At 36.0% G+C, this 24454-nt stretch overlaps 1 protein-coding gene across 5 annotated transcripts in view; it reads left to right on the forward strand.

Annotated features, from left to right (window-relative positions):
- The window catches only part of Smc5 (structural maintenance of chromosomes 5), a 64037-nt gene extending 39817 nt beyond the window's left edge, over positions 1-24220 (forward strand). For 2 of the 5 annotated variants that reach the window (XM_028764057.1, XM_028764054.1), the window contains 12 exons: positions 961-1134; positions 1230-1399; positions 3663-3786; positions 4367-4489; positions 13103-13228; positions 15779-15823; positions 16234-16329; positions 16812-16931; positions 17135-17254; positions 20372-20551; positions 20627-20722; positions 21729-24220. In XM_028764057.1, the coding sequence (XP_028619890.1) occupies positions 961-1134; positions 1230-1399; positions 3663-3786; positions 4367-4489; positions 13103-13228; positions 15779-15823; positions 16234-16329; positions 16812-16931; positions 17135-17254; positions 20372-20551; positions 20627-20722; positions 21729-21872 (1518 nt within the window). In that variant the 3' untranslated portion in view covers positions 21873-24220. The remainder of the gene's footprint in view (positions 1-960; positions 1135-1229; positions 1400-3662; positions 3787-4366; positions 4490-13102; positions 13229-15778; positions 15824-16233; positions 16330-16811; positions 16932-17134; positions 17255-20371; positions 20552-20626; positions 20723-21728) is intronic. The other 3 variants (XM_028764055.1, XM_028764056.1, XM_028764058.1) reach the window with 3 other exon arrangements.
- The last annotated feature ends 234 nt before the right edge of the window (positions 24221-24454 follow it).

Below are 24454 nucleotides of genomic sequence, written 5' to 3' on the forward strand. Positions count from 1 at the left end.
GAGACAGAACATTATGTTTTCAGACTTCCTTGAACTTACTATGTAGCCAAGCCTGGCCTTGAGTTCCTTTCTCTTCTTACTCTGCTCCTCAAATGCTAGATTACACTTGTGCAACACACACCCAGCTTGGGTTCCATTGTCTGTTGGCTTCCTTAACTTGAAATGTCCTTTTTGCTAGGAATGCCTTTCCTCACTATTTTGTGTCAGTTCAAGTCCCAGTTAAAACTTGTTTTCATGAGATTTCTTTTTATTTCAAATTACTCAAGATTTAGGATGCCAGCTTATACTCTGTTTATTCATTTTACTTAAAGTGTCATATCTCTTCATTTAGACTAGGAATTTCTCTGGCCTTAATAGTATTATAAGCCTTAATAGTATTGATTATGAAGCTTCAGAGACTGGAGGTTGGGGTGGGAATCACAACAGCCTATTGGTAGTAGACAGTTAGATCTAATGATATTATGGTGCTTAGAATGTTTTGATTTGTAAAATTCTTGTATAAGTGAAGAAAAATGATTAAACAACAAAGGTCAAAATAAAACTCTTTGAGCTCCATGAAAAGTATTTTTATCTAGTATTGTAAACATGGAAAAAGTAAGTCTGAGATTATATACCTTTGAACAATGCAGTGAAGGGGAGGAAAGTGTAAACCATTTAGCTGATACAAGGTAGTTCAGCACTGGGCACTGAGCTCTTAGTGTCTCTTAGGAAAAACTACCATACTTGGGAGAGATGTCAGTGTGAAGTGAAAGCGGCCATTTTCACTGCTTAGTTAGCTTTCTCATCACTCTGAAAGGATGTCTTTCCAAAACAAATATCTAAGATACATTAACCATCGTTTACAGATGTTGGATAGATTGTACTAGAATTTTCCTGGTTTTTGTTCTTAATTCTTTAGTTCTTTAAAGCGTATATTATAGTTTTTATTAGATGTTTATGAATTCCTGTTTTACATTACAGGTAATACAAGAAACTCGATTAAAACAAATTTATACAGCAGAAGAAAAGTATGTGTTAAAAACTTCTTTCTATTCAAATAAAGTTATTTCTAGTAATACATCCCTGAAAGTAGCCCAGTTCCTCACTGTTACTGTGGATCTAGAGCAAAGAAGGCACCTGGAAGAACAGCTAAAGGTTTGTTCACTTGATTTAATTACTAATATATCAACTGGTGTTTTAAGACCTTAGAACTTTAAAAGGTTTTGTTAACACTTTTGAATATTCCATAGGAAATTAATAGAAAACTGGAAACAGTGGACTCAGGATTGGTAGCCTTGCGTGATACAAACAGGCGTCTTGAGCTCAAAGACAATGAGCTAAGGCTGAAGAAGAAGGAGCTTCTTGAAAGAAAAACAAAAAAAAGACAACTGGAACAGAAAATCAGCTCCAAGCTGGCAAGGTATCTTGTAGTTTTCAAAAACACATGGCATGAGTATCTACTAATTCAGTTGTGGACTGTCAGCAGCAGTTTCTAGTAATTTCTGAAGTTTTACTATCAATGTTCAAACTTCAGTTGTGGTGCAGAGGGCAAAGGTCAGACTAAAGTGTTCTTTCCAGTCCTTTGACCCACTCAGTGTCTCTGAGTGTGTTTAGAATGCAGTTAGAAATTATATTCATATAGGATAATGACAGTTGTAGGTTCTTTCCTAAGGTCCGTGACTTCCAGCCATGGGTAATTGTCTAACTTTGTAATACCAGAAATGAAATACCTCCTATTGAGCAGGCTTTAAGTCCAGTTAGACAGCTACTGGTTGCCTCTAATATAAAAATGCTACATACTATTCCAGTGTTGATATTTTGAGCTGATAAACCCGACAGCATAGACTGGGGACATTTCATAAGGCTGTACCTGTAAATAAAGGGCTACAAGCAGTCAGTGGCTATTGAGAGAGGGGGGATCGGTTTTCACCGGGAAAGAGCTTCCTCATAGGTTATCTAATCCCAAGTGGTAAGTAAGCCTTAATACGAATACATATGGGGAACTCTAATAGACTCACAGAGAGATGCAGAGAGATCATGAATTTGAGGGATGGCCATAGAGTAGTTGGAGGCAAGTAAGGGAGGTGTATGGAGATGATGTGAATATAGTATTCATACTAATTTCTCAAAAAAAATAAATTAAGATTAAAAAACTGGGAAAATCAGAAAAGATTTTTTTAAAAGACAATAAAGTACATTACAAAATTTTTTTTAAATCTTTTTTAAAGCAAATAGCTTCTTTCTTGCATTCTTTTTCAATTTTTAACCTTGTTTATCAGTTTTAACCCTTCATTTTAATCCTATCTTCAATTGTTGACAAACCATTTATACTTTACTGTGTGACTCCTGTGACTCCCTTGTTGAAGTTTAAGACTTTCTTATTAATGATTTTTGGAAGAAAATGAATTTTTGTATACTACCAGCCCGTTATTTTTATTTCTACCTTTATTCGCTTTGTGGTGATGACCTGCAGTGATGGTTGGACCCTCCATTCAGTTCATCCAGAATACTGTTTCAAAAGTTTGGGGTGGGTGGGTGGGTAGGTTGGTTGGGTTTTTCCAAGCTGCACCTTGTGCTTCCTAAGACTGGCTTTCATAATTATTCAGAATCTTGATTTCCTCTCCAGCACCTCTTCCTTGGACAACACCCGCTGTACTTGTGGGTCTTATTTATGACTACTACTTCTCCCCTCTCTGTCTCCTCGGAATCACCATGGTTTAGTGGAAAGACCATGGACTTTGGTATTAAATTTATTTTACCACTTAATATCTATAATCCTAGGTGATTACTTGACTTTTCAAACCTTTGTTTCTTAATCTTTAGAATTGTTTTAATGATAATTTGTGGGGGTGCGTGGTGTAGCTCATGTAGCCCAGGCTGGCCTCACACTTGTGTAGCTGAGTTACCTTAAACTTGTGATTTTCCTGCCTCTACCTCCCAAGTGCTGAATTATGTACTTCCACTCCTGATCAGTGCTGCTGTAGGGGATTGAATCCAAGTCTTTGTGCATATTAATAAGCAAGCACTCCACCAACTGAGCTCCGTTCCCAAACCTTGTGTTGATTTTTCTTTTGTTATTACTTATGGGTCAGTTGTATCTGCTTAAAGGATTGTGTTTTATGAACAATGTCAGTATCAACCTATGTTAATAAATAGTTTCTGGGCCAGGTATTATTCTATGTTGTATGTTTTTTCTTCCAAGTTCAGATGGAGGAAGTTTTGTCATCTGCAGGGCACAGATGAAGAACCTAAAGCTCCAAGGTGTAACTTGCCCTGTTCTACTTCTTGATGAATAACAATGGGGAAATTCAAACTTCCTTTCTGACTCCATAGTCTGCATCAGCACTAGACTTTGCTGGTCAAATAGCTCCACAATATATTTTGACCCTGTTTGATTGTATTAAGAGGTCCTTAATGTAGGAGCTAGTATTTATACTTCTGATTACCATTATTACTATATAACCCAAAAAACTTCAAGGGACCTAAGGCCTTGCTTATTAATATGCACAAAGACTTGGATTCAATCCCCTACAGCAGCACTGATCAGGAGTGGAGGTACATAATTCAGCACTTGGGAGGTAGAGGCAGGAAAATCACAAGTTTAAGGTAACTCAGCTACACAAGGGACCTTGGTCCTTTGTTTAGCTCTGACCTCTCCATCACTATATGTGTCTGTTATACAGTATAAGGCTGATGGAACAGGACACCTGCAATCTGGAAGAGGAAGAACGAAGAGCAAGTACCAAAATAAAAGAAATAAATGTTCAGAAAGCAAAACTTGTTACTGAATTAACAGGCCTTGTAAAGGTAGGATATTTTTCTTAATTTTTGACATTTAAAAGAAAAACTTGCTAAGTATTAAAATTTAGTAATATTTGGAGGACTTTATGGAAATAATCACTTTCAAGTGTTCAGTTTGGTGATATAAGCAAGAGATTTTTATAATCAGTTTCAGCTTGTTTAGGTTTTAATGCTTACCGAGAATTTTAAAAGTTAACTCATTAGGTTAAATTATTTTCTTTCAAATAACCTAAATATTTAGGAAGTAACTTCTTAAAGTAGTTTTATATTAGCCATTTGATAGAGATGTCAATCACAGGAAGAGGTTAATTTTTCATGATTCATAATTTTGTTTTGAAAAAAAAAGAACTATGGCTTTTCGTTGTAAAACTTAGGCAATTTAGACAACATAAAAACCAAAATCACCGGTTGGTGGTGGCACACGCCTTTAATCCCAGCACTTGGGAGGCAGAGGCAGGCAGATTTCTGAGTTTGAGGCCAGCCTGGTCTACAGAGTGAGTTCCAGGACAGCCAGGGCTACACAGAGAAACCCTGTCTCGGAAAAAAACAAAAAAAAACCGAAATCTTATGGGTTGTTTGTTTCTAGATTTGCACTTCTTTGCATATTCAAAAAGTTGATTTGATTCTTCAAAATACTACAGTGATCTCTGAGAAGAACAAATTAGAAGCAGATTACATGGCATCATCTTCCCAGCTGCGCGTCACAGAAGTAAGATATTTTTCTCTTCTTTTTTTATTTTAGGGCCTCAAACCAGTTTAAAAGTATAAATCACATACTGTTATTTTCAGTGTCCAGTTGTTGTATACTATGTAATTTCAAATTTAGAGGCCATCAAGGTAGTTTATTAAAGAAAAGCACTTCCCACAATATGGCAGTGACCAAAGTTTAATCTCTCAAACCTAGGAAAAGGTAGGAGAAAGCTAACTGCACAGAGTTAGTGTGTCTACACCTACGCTCTCAGACACAGTAATAATCATCATTAATAAAATGAAACTTAGTATTTTTTTAATGAGGAAGCAATACTTGAAGGATGTAAAAGTGGATAGATGAATAATCACTACAGTTTAACCTTAACTTTAATATTTCACAATAGATGATAAAATTGTGCAGGGGAAAGAAATATGAAAAATACACAAACTTAATTCTAAAGATGTGATGTCAGGGTGATGGTGACAGTTATTTTTTATTTTTGTTTTTGTTGTTACTTAGTATTTTAATCTCTAAATTACTTTCTCAAGAATAGAACACTTGGTATTTTAAACATCCATGGGAGACCTGTGCAGTAACAAAACTAAACTTTGAGAAATCCTTATTGATGTCTTAAAGTCCTGTTTTGATGCTAACCACATACAGTTAGTACCAAATTGAACAATTTATAAGGAATATCCCAGTAGACTGTTCTGTCTTAATACACTGGCTTTTTTAATTTCAAGGATCCTAGGCCATCTTTACTGACCATGACCCCTTCATGCTTAGTCGTTTACTAAAAAAGCACAGACCTGTGAATAACACTGACTTTTCATAAAGAGACACACAGAACAATATCTGAGAGAGTTTTTGTACTCTTTTAATGAGGAATTGTATGTCTCTCTCCTAATGATTCTTTGTGCTTACCAGCCAGGAAGCTCCCCCAAGCTGCCGGGATTCTACTGAGTTTCTATTACACCATTTGTGCATGATTGCACCATTAGCCTGTGCTGCACTCAGTATCCAGACTTCCTCTTTTAAGTTTAGGGAGTTGTGGTGATGTTATATGATTCAAAACTTTCTAACCATAAGATCGGTCTTTCTGGCATTGCCCACTGACTTCTTCTTCACCCAGTAAATTCTAACTTCTCCCCTTAAAATAAACTCAGGTGTAATCCAAGGAATTCTTGAATAAAAAATAGTCTTTTGGTATTGATTTTCAAAGCTAATCATATTCTTCATTTCCACCTGAGAATTCCAGAGTACAGTTTAGCAGCATAAGTCAGTAGGAACTTCAAAGCAAACTGCCAGCAGGATTTCTTTTCTAAAGAGATGAGGCCCTCTTAATTGTGGAAAACTCAGCAGTCCAATATGAAAAGAGCTGAAACCAGGAGAGACAAAGAAATCCTACAAATAGTGGACTAGACAACAGCAGTCTAATAATGCAGCAGTCTAGACTTAAGAATCTCAAACTCCGCAGGGCAGTGGTGGCGCACGCCTTTAATCCCAGCACTTAGAGCAGAGGCAGGCATATTTCTGAGTTCCAGGACAGCCAGGGCTACACAGAGAAACCCTGTCTTGAAAAACCAAAAAAAAAAAAAAAAAAAAAAAAAACAAGAATCTCAAACTCCTTTGAAAAACAAAACTTACTGAAAAGAATAAGAACTACATTATACATGTACTATAACTGTGTGGTTATAAGTCTAATATATTAATTCTCTGAAAAGGAATGAAAGTTACAAATCAAATGGTATATATTTGCTATCTTTTAGATATTATCAGTATTTTTATGTGAGTTGATACTTTCAGGCATGGAAATAAGGATTGTTTATTAGGAGGACCCGATAGATAACCTTTCTCCCAGAAGACTGTAGGGAGGTATGAATATCATGTAAAGTGCTTGTAAAAAGAGAATGGTAATGTACAAAGAAGAGCTGTTAAGAGCAGGGACAGTACAACTCAAGAATTGTTGTTCTATTTACAAATACAAAACACAGAATGCAGGCCAGGCAGAATTGTGACTATAATCCCAGCACTTTGGAGGTTGAGGCTGGAGGATCATTTGAGCTTAAGAGTTTGAGACCAGCATAGGCAGCATGGACCCCATCTCAAGCAAGTAGCGAAATGTCAATCAGATTATTAACTTTAAATGTCTATAATTTCTCTACTAAAATTTTTTAAGTAAATTCTAACATCTTTGGCTTAGAAGCATAGATTTACTGAAAAAAATTATTCCAAAAAAGATTGATTCTAAACAGTTCTAAAGAATTTCAAAGAGAATCTTTACCTGTTTTAAGTAATTAAGCTGTTAATCTCTGTGATGTTCTTTTTGTAAAGGTGAGGAGATAAATGATGCTATTAGGAATTTTAGCCTAAAAGAAAACAGCTTCAGTATAAAATAAAGATGGGAATTAATAAAAACCTTGAAAAGTTTGAGTTGGAAATGACCAAAATAACTTCACAATGTGTTTTCTCTAAATGGGACTGGGAGGACAAGCCCAGCATGGTGGTACATGGCTTTAATGCCCACACTCAGGACAGTGGGTCAAGAGAGTCAGCTTGAGGACACCTGTAGTACTACATAGTGGACTTTTGTTTCAGAAAGAAAAAAAAAAAGAAAATCACACACAAATACCCAAAGCAAACCAAACATTTCTTCATTTTATCTGCATGGTCTCTAAATGCTGTTTTGTACTAAAACAGCTCATTGGAAAAAATATTTGATTTCAAATCTAGAAAAGAAATGTCTGTGTAAATAATCCTAGATAAACCATGATTTTTGTCATGCTTGACAGCAAAACACAATCTGAACCTAAATGAAGACACTTAAGTGGCCATACATGATGGAGCAGTATGTCAAGGAGATTAGAATGTCTAAGCAAATTTAAAGTGATTCTTGGAAGACAGTCATATTAGCCTAGAGAGTATTTAGAAAACCCAGTTAATTATTTTGAATAATTCTAGGGAATTTATTGTTCATTTATCACATTTTTTTAAATAGTGAAGACTGAGAAGAAAAAAATATTTTCAATATATATGTGAGTGGATGGATGGATGGATGGATGTGCACTGTGTGTGCCAGGTGGCCTCAGAGGGCATGAGATCCTCTATTCTCACTCTATCTTCATATATGTATTATACATATATATATTTTATGAGTACACTGTAGCTGTCTCCAGACACAGCAGAAGAGGGCATCGGATCCCATTACAGATGGTTATGAGCCACCATGTTGTTACTGGGAATTGAACTCAGGACCTCTGGAAGAGCAGTCAGCGCTCTTAACTGCTGAGCCATCTCTCCAGCCCCCACTCCATCTTCTGAACCTTAGGTATAAGGGTTGTGTTGTAGATGTATTGATTGGGTTTGTGCACCTGGAGTTACAGGTGCCTGTGAGCCTTTGTGTGGATACTGGGAACAACCCAGGTTAGTTACCCTTAAAGAGTGGCAAGTGCTCTTAACCAAAGAGACATTTCAAATCTAAGCATTTAGATCTGGGATTCCCAAATAAAGGAAAATGTACAGCATTCTTCTTCCACAAGAGGGCCTTCCAGGAAAAATTTTTTCTTCTTTAATATTAGTCAAGCTATTTCTGTATAACTTTTAAGACAATTCAACTTTCCAGAGAAAGAATTTCAGAGAAAAGGTAATAATTGTTTCTTCAAGATATATACTTAAGGTTTCTGAACTACTAATTGAAGGTATTTTATAAGTTTTGCCCATTCTTTTGTGCCAGATAGATACATTATTCTCTATATTCAGTTAACTATTTAAGATCAGGAATTCAAATAAAGCCTTTTGATTAATCTTCTATAAATAGATATTTCTTTTTTCTCTGTGTTCCGCCAACAAGGATCAACAAGAATTGTGGCTTAAAGTGATTGGAGCTCCTTACTTAAATTGTCTTTGGCTGTTCCCTCTCTCCCCATATCTTTTGTTATTTTTGAATAAAATTTCTGACAATTTCATGGATGAATACGGTGTATAGAGTATAGACTCTACTCCCTTTCTAACTTCTTTAGTATTCCCCAATTTCCTTTCAACTTCATCACTTCATTTTTTTATAATTATTTATTACATACATAAACATATACACGTATACACACACCCCCAAACACATATGCATGTTTTGTGTGTGTGGTCTGTGTGTATATACAACCTACTGAATACATTTAGTGATGTTCATATGTACATGAATTTAGGACTGACCACTTGAGACTGGAGAACCTATAAGAGGTCTTGCCCTTCAGCCGACATTGCTTGGGTGATTGCCTTCATCTGGGTGTGGAGCTTTGTGCATTTTTCCCATTCACTGGTATGCTCCTTATGCATGTTTTATAGAGTCAGTTATATTTTTGAGATTTTGTGGCTATAGCATCCTTCTCGCATCCAGTACCTCAGAGTAAGTATCCCAGTCTTCTGGTTCTAAAAATATTTCCACTCTCATCTTCTGAGGCCGAGGTATAAGGGTTGTGTTAGAGATGTGCTGATTAGTCTGTACATCCCTGATTCACTTACTCTACATTTTAACGAATTGTAGATCTCTGTAGAAGCCTCTAACTGCTGCAGAAAGAAGCTTTTTTGATGAAGGATAACAGCTGCTCTAGAATACAGTTAGAAATTATATTGGTTTAGAAGAATGACAGTAGTAGTTTCTCCTCTGGGGCCTGTAACATCTCTAGGTATGAGTAGTTGGCTAGGTTTACAGTACCAGCCATGAGTTCCCTTATACTGAACAGGCCTTAAGTACAGTCAAATGGCTGTTGTTATCCTAATGATATAAAATGTCATTGTCACACCATTGGAGATATCTTGCCCAGCTGATGACTGTGTGCTTCACAACAGTTAGCAAATGGATAAAATTTTTGAGTACTTTTCTCCCTGGGCAGCATGCATAGCTCCTTCCCATACCACAAGAGCTAATCTTCAAAGAGGATACTTCCAAGTCCTGTGTCTAGAGTGTGTGGTATCTTCATAGTGTCTAACCTTAAGTTCTGGGAGGTAGACAAGGACAATGGCAATCATCCATATTGTTTTGAGGGTCTCCTAGGCACCCTTCAAAGAGGTATTTCTTAAACACCTCTTTTCCAACAACTTAATTTCCTAGCCTGACACTGGCTATTTATATTTGTTAGATAGTCTTTTAAGGAACATTATCACCCAATGTGACATAATTCCACATAAAGTACACACGCACAGGTTATATTTGCATTAAGTTTATAAAATAATGTTTCCGTATGGTTTGTTTTTTAAAAATTATTTTGTAAGACAGGCTGTGGTGGCACACACCTTTAATCCCAGCAATTAGGAGACAGAGACAGGTGGATCTCTGAGTTTGAGGCCAGCCTGGTCTATAGAGCGAGTTCCAGGACAGCTAGGACTACACAGAGAAAAAAAAAGATATTTTGTGTATATATATTTGAATGCCTGAATGTATGTAGGTGTACTGTGTATGCCTGTGAACCTCATTGTGGGTACTGAGAACAACCCAGGTTACTCTACAAGAATAGCAAGTGCTCTTAACCAAAGAGACATTTCAGATCTAAGCATTTAGATAAAGATAAAGCAGAATGTATACAACATTTGCCTTTCCAGGTCTCATCTACCTCACTTAAGTATAATATACTAGTATAGTCTATCCATTTACCTACAGGTTTTGTTTTTCTTTATGGCTGAATAGAATTTATTATCCATATACTGATGATATTCTAGACTGCTTCTAGTTCTTAGCAGTTGTGAATAGAGTAGTTGTGAACATATCTGAGCGAGCACCTCTAATAGGATAGAAAGTCCTTTGGACATTTGCCAAGCAGCAGCCTACATGTGGGTCACGTGTAGATCTGTTTTTAGCTTTTTAGGTGTAACTTCTCTACAACGAATTCCAGAATGGCTACACCAGTTTGCAAAATGGTGAATGAAAGTTCCCATTTCTCCACATTCTTAACAGCCTTTGTTGTCAGTTGTTTTCTTGATCCTAGCCTTCTAACTGGATTAAAATGGAATCTCAAATAGTTTTAATTTTCATTTATCTGAATGCTAAGGATGTTGAACACATTTTAATTTGTTTTTTGTTTTTGTTTTTGTTTTTTTCAGATCCATACCTAGTTTTTTGGCTTTTCAAGACAGGGTTTCTCTGTATAACCCTGGCTGTCCTGGAACTCACTCTGTAGACCAGGCTGGCCTCAAACTCAGAAATCCGCCTGCCTCTGCCTCCCAAGTGCTGGGATTAAAGGCGTGTGCCACCACCGCCCAGCCCATACCTAGTTTTTCAATGGCTTGTTTTCTTTAATAGTTCTTTTATTTCTCTCAGGCTAGTAATTAGAAAAAGGCTTACTTTTATTTTAGTTCAATACAGTATATAACCTTTTACTTTTTATACTTTTATCTCATTGTTTACTGTCAAACTGAATTACCCAAGGACTTTGTTAATGATCGAATTCTCCAAGTCCTTCAGAGATGTTAATCACATAGTCATGAAGTATAACTAGGGCGTCAACCCCTTAAGTGTTTTGGGGGTTTGTTTGTTTTTATTGTTTTTTTTTTTAGGGAAATTAGTTTATAGTTTTCTACAGAGTGACATAAACATGGTTTCGTTATTAGAAACCTCCTCATAGAACATCGAGCAAGTTTCTCGGTGCCTCTCAGCCACATTTAAAAGATAGCACATTTCCTAAGGTTGTCTAATGTGTGGAGTGATGGTTATGATAGTACTCGGTCTAGAAGTGGCATTAGGTAGATTAGATGAAACTTGAAAGGCTAGCCTTTGTCTACCTCAGTAAGGCTAAATTGTTACATCCTTATAGATGCCTCCCCTCCTGTCATATTTGACTGACTAACCGAGTGTATCTTTGAGGCTTCTGTGCCTATATATTCATTATCATCTATCTTTAAATCTTTCTTCATAACTAGTTCTTAGTAATTTCCCCCATTAAAGCTGTGCAGTTGGCACAGCTTCTGCAATCACTCTGACCTCCATTATATATTCTATTTCCTACTTATACACTCTGTGCATCCATACTTCTTCCACTGAAAAGCATTTATTATAACAAACGGAGCCTGTGCTGTATAGGGCAAGCACAGTAGCTTAGAGTGGCAGCCCTTGTGAGGTAGAAGCAGAAAGAAAGATGAGGAGTCCAGTACTAACCTTGGCTACATAGTAAGTTTGAAGTGAGCCTGGACATAGGAAACCCTTTCCCAAGATAAGCCGTTCTCCTCCGCCCCTTTGATATTTAAATGTAGTCTGTTGGTTTGTTTGTTTTTGAGAATATGTTAGAATTACAACATTGTTCCCTTTTCCTCCCTCTAAATTCTCCCATATGCTCCCTCCCTCCTTCAGATTCATGGTTTTTTTTTTTCATCAGTTGTTACTGCATGTATACATGTATTTTTATATACATACCCACATATATAAATCCAGTGTGTGTGTTTCCAAATATAACCTATTGAGTACATACATGTATTACTTGTATGTATGTTTGTGGGTCTGACCATGTGACACTGGAGAAGCAATTTTTGTTCTCTGGGGAGAACCACCTTATCTGCTCCCACCTTTACTGGTTACCTGTGGGCCTTGTGCAGGCCTGAGGCTCCATGGGCTTTAACTCACGTTTGGGTAGTCATGTTGGTGAGACTATATGTGTCTGATGTTACTATGAGACAAGATCCCACAACGCAGTGAGTAGGGTTTCTTACAGGCAAGCATGAATGGGAGTTATTATAATCTCTAAATGTGTGAACTTGAATGGTTTATTAAATAGTTTTTTAAAAATAACTTTATCTGGCCTAGTGGTGGTGGCACACACCTGTAATTCCAGCACTCAAGGGGCAGAGGTAAGCAGATCTTTGAGTTCGTGGATAGCCTGGTCTACGGAGCTAGTTCTGGGACAGTTAAGACTACACAGAGAAACATAAATAAAAAAGTGAGTGAATGAATAAATAAATAACTTTGCCTTTTTGAATATATGTATTTTAGGGGCTTGGGTATATGCACGTGGAGCCCAGAGGATTTCCTAGACCTGGTGTTATAGGCAGTTGTGAGCCATCTCTCCATCCCTCTTTTCATCTTGTTACTGTGTAGTGTTGTGGGAGATAAGAGATACAAGGTAGGGCTATGTGACTGTAATTTCCTTACTCAGGAAGCAGGACGATCAGGATTTCAAGGTCACTCTTGGCAATGTAACAAGTTTGAAGCTAGCCTGGGCTACATACAACCCTGTTTCTACAGCCCTCCCTCCCCAAAATGGGATGGGGATGGGGAGTAGGGAAAGGATGGGGAGAGAAAACTTAGGTGGGAAGCACCCATACAAGTTATTAAAAGTAATTTTTAAATTAATATTTGTATGCTATGTTTTCTTATATAAAGCCTGTGTATGATAATATTTCATTAAAATTAAACATTTACAAAAGTAAACTTTAGAGTTCTTACATATTAGAGAAATACTGGCTCTGATATTAAACTTTAAATTTTTACCTTCATAATAAAAGGCTAATGCGTTTTTTTAATAAAAAAGTCATGGTTCAAATGACAGGTTATCATAATCAAAAATCAGTAATCTATTGGATATGTGATTGTTTTATACAACAAGCCTCTGATTTAGTAGTAACATTCTGAAATATTTACTGTTTTTTTTGCAGCAACAGTTCATTGAATTGGATGACAACAGACAGAGATTATTACAGAAGTGCAAGGAACTTATGAAGAGAGCTAGGCAAGTATGTAACCTGAGTGCAGACCAAGCCGTTCCCCAGGAATTTCAGACAGTAAGTATAAAAATAAATAATGCTGCATTTGACATTACAGGATTCTTAAGTTTGAGATGTCCTATCCTGTGCATAATCACAGGACATGAAAACACAAGCGGTACTTCAGACCATGCCTTTCCCATTCTTATACCCATGATCAGATACACAAAGTGACTTTGTCTAACTTTACTTCCTCTAAGAAATAGTCACTAGTCTTTGCTTAGTTTTAAAGTATGGCCATTATCTTAAAATGACAACATAACATTCATTTTCACAATTAAAGTCTTTCCCTCTTAACCATCATTGAGAGGGATCGTTGGAGTATAAAACTTTTGTGGAAACTAGTAAGTAATTTGTATTTGGCAAACAGTAAGCAAGAGGAATATTGAAAAAGACAAAGGCAAGTGGTTGTTTCCTTTTTTTTTTTTAAGTCTATCTTTAATTAGGGGTTTTCAGGTGCTAAATCTTCAGAGATGATACCTTCTTTCAGTTATATGCTGGTATGTCAGAGTCTAAGCAATGCTACCTTTCAGTCACACTCCACCATTCATTCTGTCCCTTGTGTTCCTAGGCTTTATCTGACATTGAAACCTTTTCTGCATACCTACTCAAAGTAATATCAAAATAGCCACAAATGCATTTTAAATAGTAGTGTGTACTTTTTAAAATCTTAAATGTATCAACTTTCATAGATGATGAAATGCCCACTAAGCATTGAAAAAGGCTAGTATAGATTATAGTTGTCATACCCTGGAAGGTTTTATTTTATACTACTAAACTCAGAAAACCATAAGACATGGGTTTGTTTGGATACAGAGTAAGAATTTAGCAGAAAAATTGAGAGGTTTGTTTTTAAAGATAATTGTAGAATGCATCTAAAATATGTTTTGCTTTAATAAGGTGATATATATTATATACTATAAGTTGCAGGGTTTTTTTTTATGCTGGGCATGGTGGCAGTTGTCTATAATACCATCACTTGGGAGGTGGAGGCAGGATGATCCCAAGTTCAATGCCTACAGATAGAACTGAACTCTTTTTCAACCCTGCCTCCCTAGAAGTCACACTGTTTTCGAAAGAATGAAATCAGGAAATAATATATTTGTTAAAATATATTAGCTGCTATGACCAATTATTAAGTAGTACATACATTCCTTACTGAAACTTGAACTCTAGTTTGGAGGATGGACCAAGCAACATGAAACAGATAATCAGATCAGACAGCAAGAGAAAATAAGGAAAATAAAGGTGATGGCTAACGTCACAAGGATGGGCAGCTGCTTAGGGAATGTTTATTTGAAATGTTGCTATTTTAGATAAGTCCTGGGTGAAGAAAAGACTTCAGTCAAGTAGGAATGTACCCCAAGCAGTGAAGTAGCTCATACAAAGCCTCTGAGATACATATGTATTTGCCATGTATTAAAAGAAACCTTGGTGGGATTAAAATTACATTCCAGCCTGGTGGTGAACATGTCTTTAATCCCAGAACTCAGGAGGCAGAGGAAGATAGATTTCCAAATTTGAGGCCAGTCTGGGCTACATAGTTCTAGGAAAGCCAAGGCTACAACAAAGAAACACTGTTTTTTTAAAATAAAAAAAAATTCCAAGCAGAGAAGAAGGCATAGTTCAGATTAATATGACCTTACAGATTATGCAAGGAGTTTGCATCCCCCCACCCCTTTTTAGTGTTCAGAGATTAGGCAAGTACTCCACCACTAATCTGTATCCCTTACCCTGGGCTCTGTTCTCTTTAAGATAGAATCCACTGGAGGATTTTAAACACAAGGATACTGTTATTAAAATCAGTTTATAGGTGAATACTCTTAGCTACTCTATGAAGAATAGAACTTTAAGAAAAGAAGCGAGGAAGCCCCCCCTAGGGTTATTGTTTTTGACCAGGGAAGAGATTAATGCAGTAGCACAAAGGGATGGGGGAGGAAGGAACTTGACTTCAGTGATAGACATGACAGAGGTAAGAAAGAACTGCTAAATTTTTGCCTGAACAAACTGTCAAGCTAATTATTGATGAGAAATTGGTTTACTTACAGTGGTGGGGAAAGTGGATGAAGTAGAAATTATGTTACAGTATTATAAAGTTAGTATGCCTGTTAGAGTCCAGTGAAGATACCAAGTAAGTGCTGGAACATAAGCTCACACCTCAACAGACAAGTTGAGAATGTAGCACACGTACATAACAAATACCTAGAGGCCTTTGCAGAGATTGGACTGAGTTCCAAAGATTTAAAAAAGATACAAATCAAGATTATCCAGTTAATATATATAACTCATCAGAACCTTTTTTCAGGTTTCAGATTGCATACCTTTTACTGTAAGGGCTCTGCAGGTTGTGCTAGACAAAACAGTGTACTGCATGCCTCTCTTTGTAGGAAAGTGTCTACCCTAGTGAGTTTCTGTGGCATAGGTTCAGAAGATAGTCTTGATGAAATTCTGTCTCAGTGATTGAGTTGTAAGGATGCTTTTGTAGGTCTTCATAAGTACAGTATAAAGCTCTAACTTCTTGCTCTCTTTCAATGCCCCACATATTCTGGACCCATTCTACCAATTCAGCAAGTACCCACCATTCCAAATGGACACAGCTCCTCACCCCCCATGGTATGCAGTACTCATTCTTCTTTCCAAATTGTTATCTCCTTTTTGCGTTGCTTTTCCCTAGCCATTGCTTTCAGACCCAGAGATAAATTTTAGGCCTTTGAGCTCTTTTAATTCTCATGTAGCATGAACTGACACTTCATTATTTTGTATTCCAAAGCCAATGTGATATGTACTGCTTATTTTAGACTCAACATCAATACATTGCCGTAAGGTACTATCCAACATGTATACATCTTTTAAAGTGTAAGCTTTTTAAAGGGAAAATGTCCTCTTTAAAATTCTTTTGTATTGCTGTGTGCTAGCATGCTATTAATCAGATAGAAGATATGTAGCAAATTACTTTCTTTTAACTGTTCTAATAAAACTTTTCACTATTCCATTTTTAATGATAGTTTTTTTTTCCTCTTTAGGCTTTTCAAGATCTCCCAAACACATTGGATGAAATCGATGCATTATTAACTGAAGAAAGATCAAGAGCTTCTTGCTTCACAGGACTGAGTCCTTTGGTATGCCTCTTTCTCTGTTTCCATCCTATACTCCTTACACTGCTATCTTCCTCAGTGCACACATGCATACCTACATGCCTATGCGCGCGTGCACGCACACACACACACACACACACACACACACACACACACACACACACACAGTTCTTTCCAGTACTTGCCTCCCACACTGTACTGGAGCTCTGGGTAATAATAAGCTAGACAGCAGGAACAATGCCTTAAATGCCAGATTCTGAATCTATTAGAATTTTAAATACTCTTCCTAAGGAACACAGTGTTCTGTGCCTTTTCTTTATAAAAAGAATAGTTGAGTTAACTTGAAGTACAGCAGTGTGTATTTTTTTAAGGATTAAAAAGACTTTGAATATTCAGTAACAAATTAATTGTATACAAATAATGCAACACAATGATAGTTTTAGCTTGTAGTTTAATTAATGCAAATTTTTATATATATTTTATCTTTTGATAAATTTTTCTTAAAGAATTGTTTTGAACAGGTCGTTGAGGAGTATACAAAAAGAGAAATAGAAATACAGCAGTTAAATGAAGAACTAGAAGGGAAGAAAGTTGAACTAGATGAATACAGGGAAAACATTTCACAGGTAATTTTTGTCCTTTCTCTTATGTCTTTACCATTAATGGGATGAGCGTACAAATTACACAAAATAAATTTTATGCTCCTGAGACAAAAAGTATTTTTATAACCAGATTGACTCTATTATAAAATTTGTTTTGTGTAAAGTTTTATATCCGAATGGATAATACTGCTTTCAGTTTGTGGTTTTGTTTTGTCTCTTACTTGTAGGTGAAAGAAAGGTGGCTGAACCCCTTAAAGGAGCTAGTAGAAAAAATCAATGAGAAGTTCAGCAACTTTTTTAGTTCCATGCAGTGTGCTGGTGAAGTTGATCTTCATACAGAAAACGAGGTAATTGCATTTGAGATGTATTTTATGACCAGTAATTTTAATTATGTCCAAGGGGTACATGTAAATTTATTTACTTTGGAATTATACATGAAAATTTTGCTTACTGAAAAATTATTTTTTCAGTAAAGGAAAGAGGAAAGAGACCACCTATGGGTTTCTAATGTTAGATTTGCTTGGTTTAGGGGTGGGGTGGTGTTTTTTGAAGTGGCTAATGCCTTGCTGTTTTTCAGCCAGTATGAGGGGATGATTATTCAGCTATGTCGACTGAGTACAGTGCTTTATAAATGTACCGCTGCTCAACTTCAGAGCAAACGCAACTGAAATATAGTTTATATTAATGAGGTTGAGTTTGTTTTTTGTGTTAGGGGTATTTTCTAATTTTTTGAACTTGTGGTATAGGCAAAGATGACATTGAACTCTCCTGACGATCTTGCCTCTACCTACCTTGCTTCCATGCTGGGTTTTCTTAGTTTCTTATTTATCACAAATTTAGAAGATAATAGGTAATATGCTAATTCCTTGAACTACAGTTTTATGCACTGCTATTTTGAATAAAACAAATTTTTCATTAAGAAAAATTATGTAAAGAAGGGCTGGAGATGTAATGATGATGATGTATGCTTAGCTACATGAGCCCCTGACTTCAGTTCCCAGCACTATAAGCGAGTAAGAGAAGGAAGAAGGAATGACTGGATCTCTTTGAAAATAATTGGGAAAGTAGAATCAGTAGGGTAGGAGTGTAAGTGACAAAAGGCTAGCCATCTTTTGATCTTAGTTCAAAGTTTTTGCTGGTACACTAAGGTCATTTATTCTCACTTGTATGTGTCAAAATGTTTTCAAGGTGAAATTTATTTTAAATAACAGTCAAGTTATTAAGAATATTTTAATATCTTTAAAATTTTAGATTTTGGCAAATGGTCATTTTCATTTTTTTACATATAAGACAAAATAGCACCATTTTGTTCTTTGAGGAGTTTGGCTCACAGGCTCCTGTCTGCTACATATGAAGCATACCTGTGAAATACCATTTTATTATAAGTCCTAGGTTTGAGGTTTTAGACTCTTCCATAGCAGTTACCACACAGACCTTGCCTTGCAACTAAGAAATGGGTGGATATTTCTGATATGCTTCCTTTCCTAAGTTTATCTTGTTTAATCTCTTCAGATCATCTTTTTGGTTTGGATTTGGGTTTGGTTTTTTGAAGCATTGTTTCTCTGTGTAGCCCTGACTGTCCTAGAACTCACTTTGTAGACCAGACTGGTTTCAAACTCATGAAAATCCACCTGCCTCTGTCTCCCAAATGCTAGGATTAAAGGCATTCATCACCACCCCACCCCCAGCTGTTTAATCTCTTATAACTATCCTATGAAGCCGGAATTTAAGTCTGTCCTACTTAAAAAACAAACTGAAACTTATGGTAATTTTACTGAAGGTCACATTGCTATCAAGTGGCAAAAAATCAGACTTCTTATCTAATCCTAGACAGAGCCTAAGCTCTTAGATAAATTTGATTACTGGCAACATCATCCTGCCGAAAGTAACAATTGGATGTTTGTCAGTAGCTTGACTGTGTGGGGTATAAATGCGGTCAAAGAGACTAGGTGAGGCCTGTGTCACAGAAATCCCATCCATTTATAATTGTATCTTTTGCATGGGGCTCCTCCTTCATCTTGTACTGTTCTCAGTAATCTGTTTTCAGTTCACTACTCTAGAAAAACTTCTCTTCCCTTTCAGTGTGTTCTTTCTGACCTTCCCTCTTCTCAGCCTTTCCCTTTGTCCCCTTTCTGTTCTGGCCTCCTCAGTAGTAGGTCCAGAACTGGCTTCTTTAACTGGAGCCTTCAGTGAGATGGAAGAAGCTAGACTAGAATGAGCAGTAAAAAGGGCCATCAATGACAATGAAGAAATACGGTTTAAAAGTAACTTAGAAATTAAAACCATTACAAATTTTTATAGTAATGTCATTGTTTTCTTCGGGTAAGGGAGTTCAAAGGGAAGGTGAACAGATTAAAAGTACTGTTTCTAAATTTTTAAGGCGTTACCTGAGTCCTTTTGTATTTATGGGTGAAGCAATTTGTGGTTCATAAAGGAAGATCTTGCTTTCTTATGTGTGAGAACTGAATGAAACACAGGGTCTCTTTACAGTAGCAGAGCAAGAACAGAGTCCACACTTGGCAGGACAAGCTTTGAGAAAGCGTCTTGTGCTGTTTGACAAAGTATTGTTGAAAGTAAGGCAGCCAAAACTGTAACCAATGGGGGCAGCATACTTCCAGAAACGACTCAAGGAAAAGGATTGCCAGCACCAATAGTAGCTATGGATATGTATCTAAAGGAAAGGGTAGTAAGATTCAGCCACTTAGTGTGAGAGTTGATACACAATTCTTCCTCTAAAATATGGAGACACCACATCAGTTATAAATGGCATCACTTAGGGGTGGTGACAGTCTTACAAAGAATGTGGACTGGAACCACTGTTGAAGTGGCATCGCATGAACCGGCCCATTCCACTGGCATTCTGTTTCATCCATAAGTAATTGCCACACCTTCTTTATAATTAAGTGATGATACCCAAATTAAAATAGTGAATAAATAAAACACTTTTTGCTGCTCTTAGGCCTCTGCTATGAATACATGCTACATACATATAACTTCAAAGATTTAATATGGGAAAATATAAAAATTAAATAAAATATACAATTGAAGTTAATTTTACCTATTTTCTTTATATGTTTTAAAACTATGACTGTTGAATTACCTGTTTCTTGTACTGTATCTCTCTTGATTAGACACTTAGACCGTTTAACTAGTTAGCTTTTAACTAGTGTTAGATACTTCACTCTTACGGTAAATCTGAATCTGAATGACCTGGAATGGATAAGAGGAGTAAATAAACCTTAGAGTTGGTCTCAGAGTTGACAAAAGTTATAGAACATGAAATACAATCTTTTTTTATATTAAAATTTATACTTGTGTATATGCACATCCATGTAGGCACTTGGGGACTATTAAATTGTTTAGGGAGTAATTGTTTACATTTACTTTTATGATTGGTATATTTGTAAATATTGAGTGAAATTACCAGAGAAAGCACTCACTTTTCAACTTTTTATGATTTACAGGAAGATTATGATAAATATGGAATCCGGATTAGAGTAAAATTTCGCAGTAGTACTCAGCTGCATGAATTAACTCCTCATCATCAGAGTGGAGGTGAAAGAAGTGTTTCTACCATGCTATACTTGATGGCACTTCAGGAGCTTAACAGATGTCCATTCAGAGTAGTTGATGAAATTAATCAGGTACAGTAATTCTATTGGGGGAGCTGCACCCTCTAATAGATGCAAATGTAACAGTCATTGCTTCTATGTTTCTAGGGTATGGACCCAATTAATGAGCGGAGAGTATTTGAAATGGTTGTGAACACTGCCTGTAAAGAGAACACATCCCAGTATTTCTTCATCACACCGAAGGTCAGTAATGATACACTCACAGGAGTCATGCGCTTAGATGCCCCCCTGTGTCTTAATTTTGGAACAGATTGCGGCTGAGATGTAGATATGAGCAGGAAAACTCTTAACAGTGAAGCTAACAGATTATGGTAATGTTTACATACATAGGAGGGACAAGTTGAGTGACATACATAGTTGGAAACGTCGTCTGTCATCTAAGGAAGTGATAGAGGAGGTACATCATAATGTTCCAGAACTTAGACTTCGTTCTTGCTTCTGATACTCATTGCCCTTGGTAAAAAGCTCTTTTTTGCTAAGAGACTGCTGGGAATACAAGCCCCAGAACTCTCTAGCCACATACTGCTCCTGTCCTGACTGCCCACTGCCACTACCCTGGCCCTAAGTACCCAGTGTCTTGTACTGAGAGATCAGCTTTTACAACAGCATCGTAATCTTAATAGAGAATTTTCCATAATCTAGAACTACTGAAATAGGAATTTTCCTTTTGTTAAATACAGTGCTGTGGGTAAGATATCAAGTAAATATATTTAAATTTGTTTTTATTAGTAATCACGCTCTTTTCCCTTTTTCAACTAAACATAAGTAATTCATTGGAGGGTCCACCTAAATGTACATTTTTTTAACTTATTCATCTTTTATGAGTTCTGTGGGCTATTCAGATCTGCCCCTATTCTATTTCCCACCAAACTCCTTGGTTTAGAAACCAAACCTCCCTCACATGTTTCAAACTACCAGTCTGTCACAGTATAGTGTGTAGCCATAGAAGTTTGAGAAGTGTTTTCAGTGCAACTCTTCCACAGAGTGCCTAGAAGTATATAGTCCTAGTTGACTTGTGAATAGAGAGGATTTCCATGCAGCTGGATATTTCATGTCAGTAATTAGGCCGGGCTTCAGATATGCTTATCATAGTCTGACGAGTTGATGAATTTGAACATATATAAGGCTGAAAAGCTTTGTTTCTTAGTATATACATTAATTATATGGCAATTTGTTTCAATCCTTACAGCTTCTACAAAATCTTCCTTATTCTGAAAAGATGACAGTATTGTTTGTCTACAATGGTCCTCACATGCTGGAACCAAACCGATGGAATTTAAAGGCTTTTCAAAGGCGTCGGCGAAGGATTACCTTCACTCAACCTTCTCAGTGAAAGGAAAGGGAGGGGCCTTCTGAGGGTTTTTTTCGTCTAACTGTTTATACGTGTCGCTCAAGTGAATAAAAGTTAGCAGATTTATTGAAAGAGAAAGATTGGTTATTTTTGGAAACTTGCTTTTAAAGACAAATAGGTTGTTGAAGTGGAGACCACAGTGACTCTGGAACGTTTTCTAGTGAAAACTAAGTCTTCAGTTTTGGTGGACCTTGTCGTCTTAGTCCTCTGAGCACGGGATTGTTGTGTGAAGCTTTGTGCTGCCCCTCAGGTGTGGGGCCCACGTCTAGCTCAGCATTTAGGAGGGGGAGGCAGGAAGTCATGAGTTTGAGTAGTTTCATGTGTCGTAACTGAAAGAGCTATTTCTTGTTGCAAATCACAGGTATGGCAGAATGAGATTTTCTTCACAGAACATTTACTAACTACAGAAGCACTGAGTGCTCGTTGCAGAACATTCTGACTTTTGAAAGATTAAAGGCAACTCAGAATTAGAAGTCCCACTTTTCTTCCAGTATTATATTTAGTTTTTAAAAACTAGTATAGGAATGTCTGCTTAATAGATGCTGATTTACGGAAGATTTGTTCATTTCTTTGTGTTTAAAAAAAAGGTTCCCTTATTTTTGTAGAAAATATGTTTTAGGCAACTTATTGTTATTTCAGAGAATTGGGAAAACATATACACATGGGGCTTCAAAATGACAGGAGGCCTTTGAGAGGTCACAAGGTAAAGATGATACAGAATGTGGCCCAAACATTGGCAGAGTGAAATCAAGTGACAGTAGTTAAAGTATAAGTGTCGTAGTGGAGTTTTTATGTTTGTTTGTTTGTTTGTTTAATTTAAAGTCAAATGTATTTTACATCTTAAATTTCTAAAAAGCATTTTTATAATTACTTTTAGTAAGATTTTTCTTAAAATTTCATATACGAGTTTTTACAATTTGTATTTGAAATTTCTCAGTGCTATGTAAAGAATGTAGGCAAAGAATTGATTGGTTTCAAATCCTGTTTTTAGAATTTGTAAGTCCCCAATATTTTAGAAAAATCTCATCTAAATGTTTTCTTCCAGCTCGAAAATATTAATTGAAAGCCATTTATTTTTCTCTGAGAATGCTAATTAATATTCTGTTCTTTTAAAAACTAAATCTTGAAAGAAAATAGAAATGTCTTTGAATAGTGGACTGAACCATATCTTTGATGGTACTGACAAAATTATTTTTTTGACTTGCTAGCCTGAATAAAATTTGGGCTTTGTATATTATTGTAATAGCCAATGAAATTTACATTCTTATTAGGTTAAAAAATAATGGAACATGAGTTTATGTCCTCTCACTTAGAAATTTTTTTTTAGAAGGTGTATTTCTTTTTAAAAGTTGTAAAAGAACCCTTCCCTCTTAAACTAAGTCTCATATATGTACTATAAAGATATTTTTAATAACATTTTTATCAGCATGAACAAGTCAAAAAAATTAAAAACTTGGTAGCATATTAGTGAGAGGTATTACTAAACATTTGTGTTGTTGCTTGGATTTCTGATATAATATCTTCACTGATACGTGCTTGATGTAGTTTGGTTTTATCATATCAGTGTGAAAGAAAAACAAAACATACTTAAAACTCACATCAGCAAATCCATTTCAGTTTACATATGCCAAAAATAATTCCATATTATGCTTATAAGCTTTCAAAGAGCAAAATTGATGTTTGGTTTTATATTGAACTTTGGGCTGTGAAGGATAAATTATGTATCATTTATCATATTAAAAATAGTCAAACATAGTATAATGTCATTTTCTGCAACTGTTGATTTTTTTTAATTACATTCAAATTGTAAAAATCCCAAGTAAAAGCCTAATTTGATAAATAAAATATTTAAAACCTGATGGTTACAAATATTTTTAATGACTAAATGTTTACATTGATTTGCCTAAGGACAGTCTCTATTAAAAGGTTTCTCATTTTCAAAAAAACAAAAAGGGTTTTTTTTTGTAAGATTTATTTATGTGAACAGATGTTTTGCCTACATGTATGTCTGTATACCTGGTACTTGCTAAGGCTGGAAGAGAGCATCAGATCTCCTAGGAGTGGAGTTAAAGATAGTTGTGAGCTGCTATATGGGCGTTGGGCATAAAAACTGGGTCCTATGGAAGAACAGCCAGTAGACTTAACCTCTGAGCCATCTCTCCAGTCCCAAAAAGAGATTTCTTGCTGCTTTCCAATAGCCTTGGACATAAGCCTATAGCATGTGAGGGGCATCACTTCACTCTTGTTTGTGAAATTGTAATTGATTAAAACTATGTTGTAAATTCGACTTTGTTGGTAATAAATATGTATTTTTCCATTGGTATAGATTATTTAAGATGAGAGAATTTTAATACCTGAAATTTTCTTAAATCATTTTTATTTTCAGAATTACAAAAAATCAATGTCTGTTTGAGTGTTTACTATTTATGATGCAGTGCTTAACAGCCTATTTGTGTTCCAAAGATAAAAACTTAGTCTTTTGTCCATTTGCAGTGGAATTAGAATCTAGTAACAATAAACATGAGAAAAGCTTGAAAGCATCCAAAGAAGCCATATTAGACGGC

Source organism: Grammomys surdaster, unplaced genomic scaffold, assembly GCF_004785775.1.
Source record: "Grammomys surdaster isolate TR1022 unplaced genomic scaffold, NIH_TR_1.0 141, whole genome shotgun sequence".
Taxonomy (NCBI): Eukaryota; Metazoa; Chordata; class Mammalia; order Rodentia; family Muridae; genus Grammomys; species Grammomys surdaster.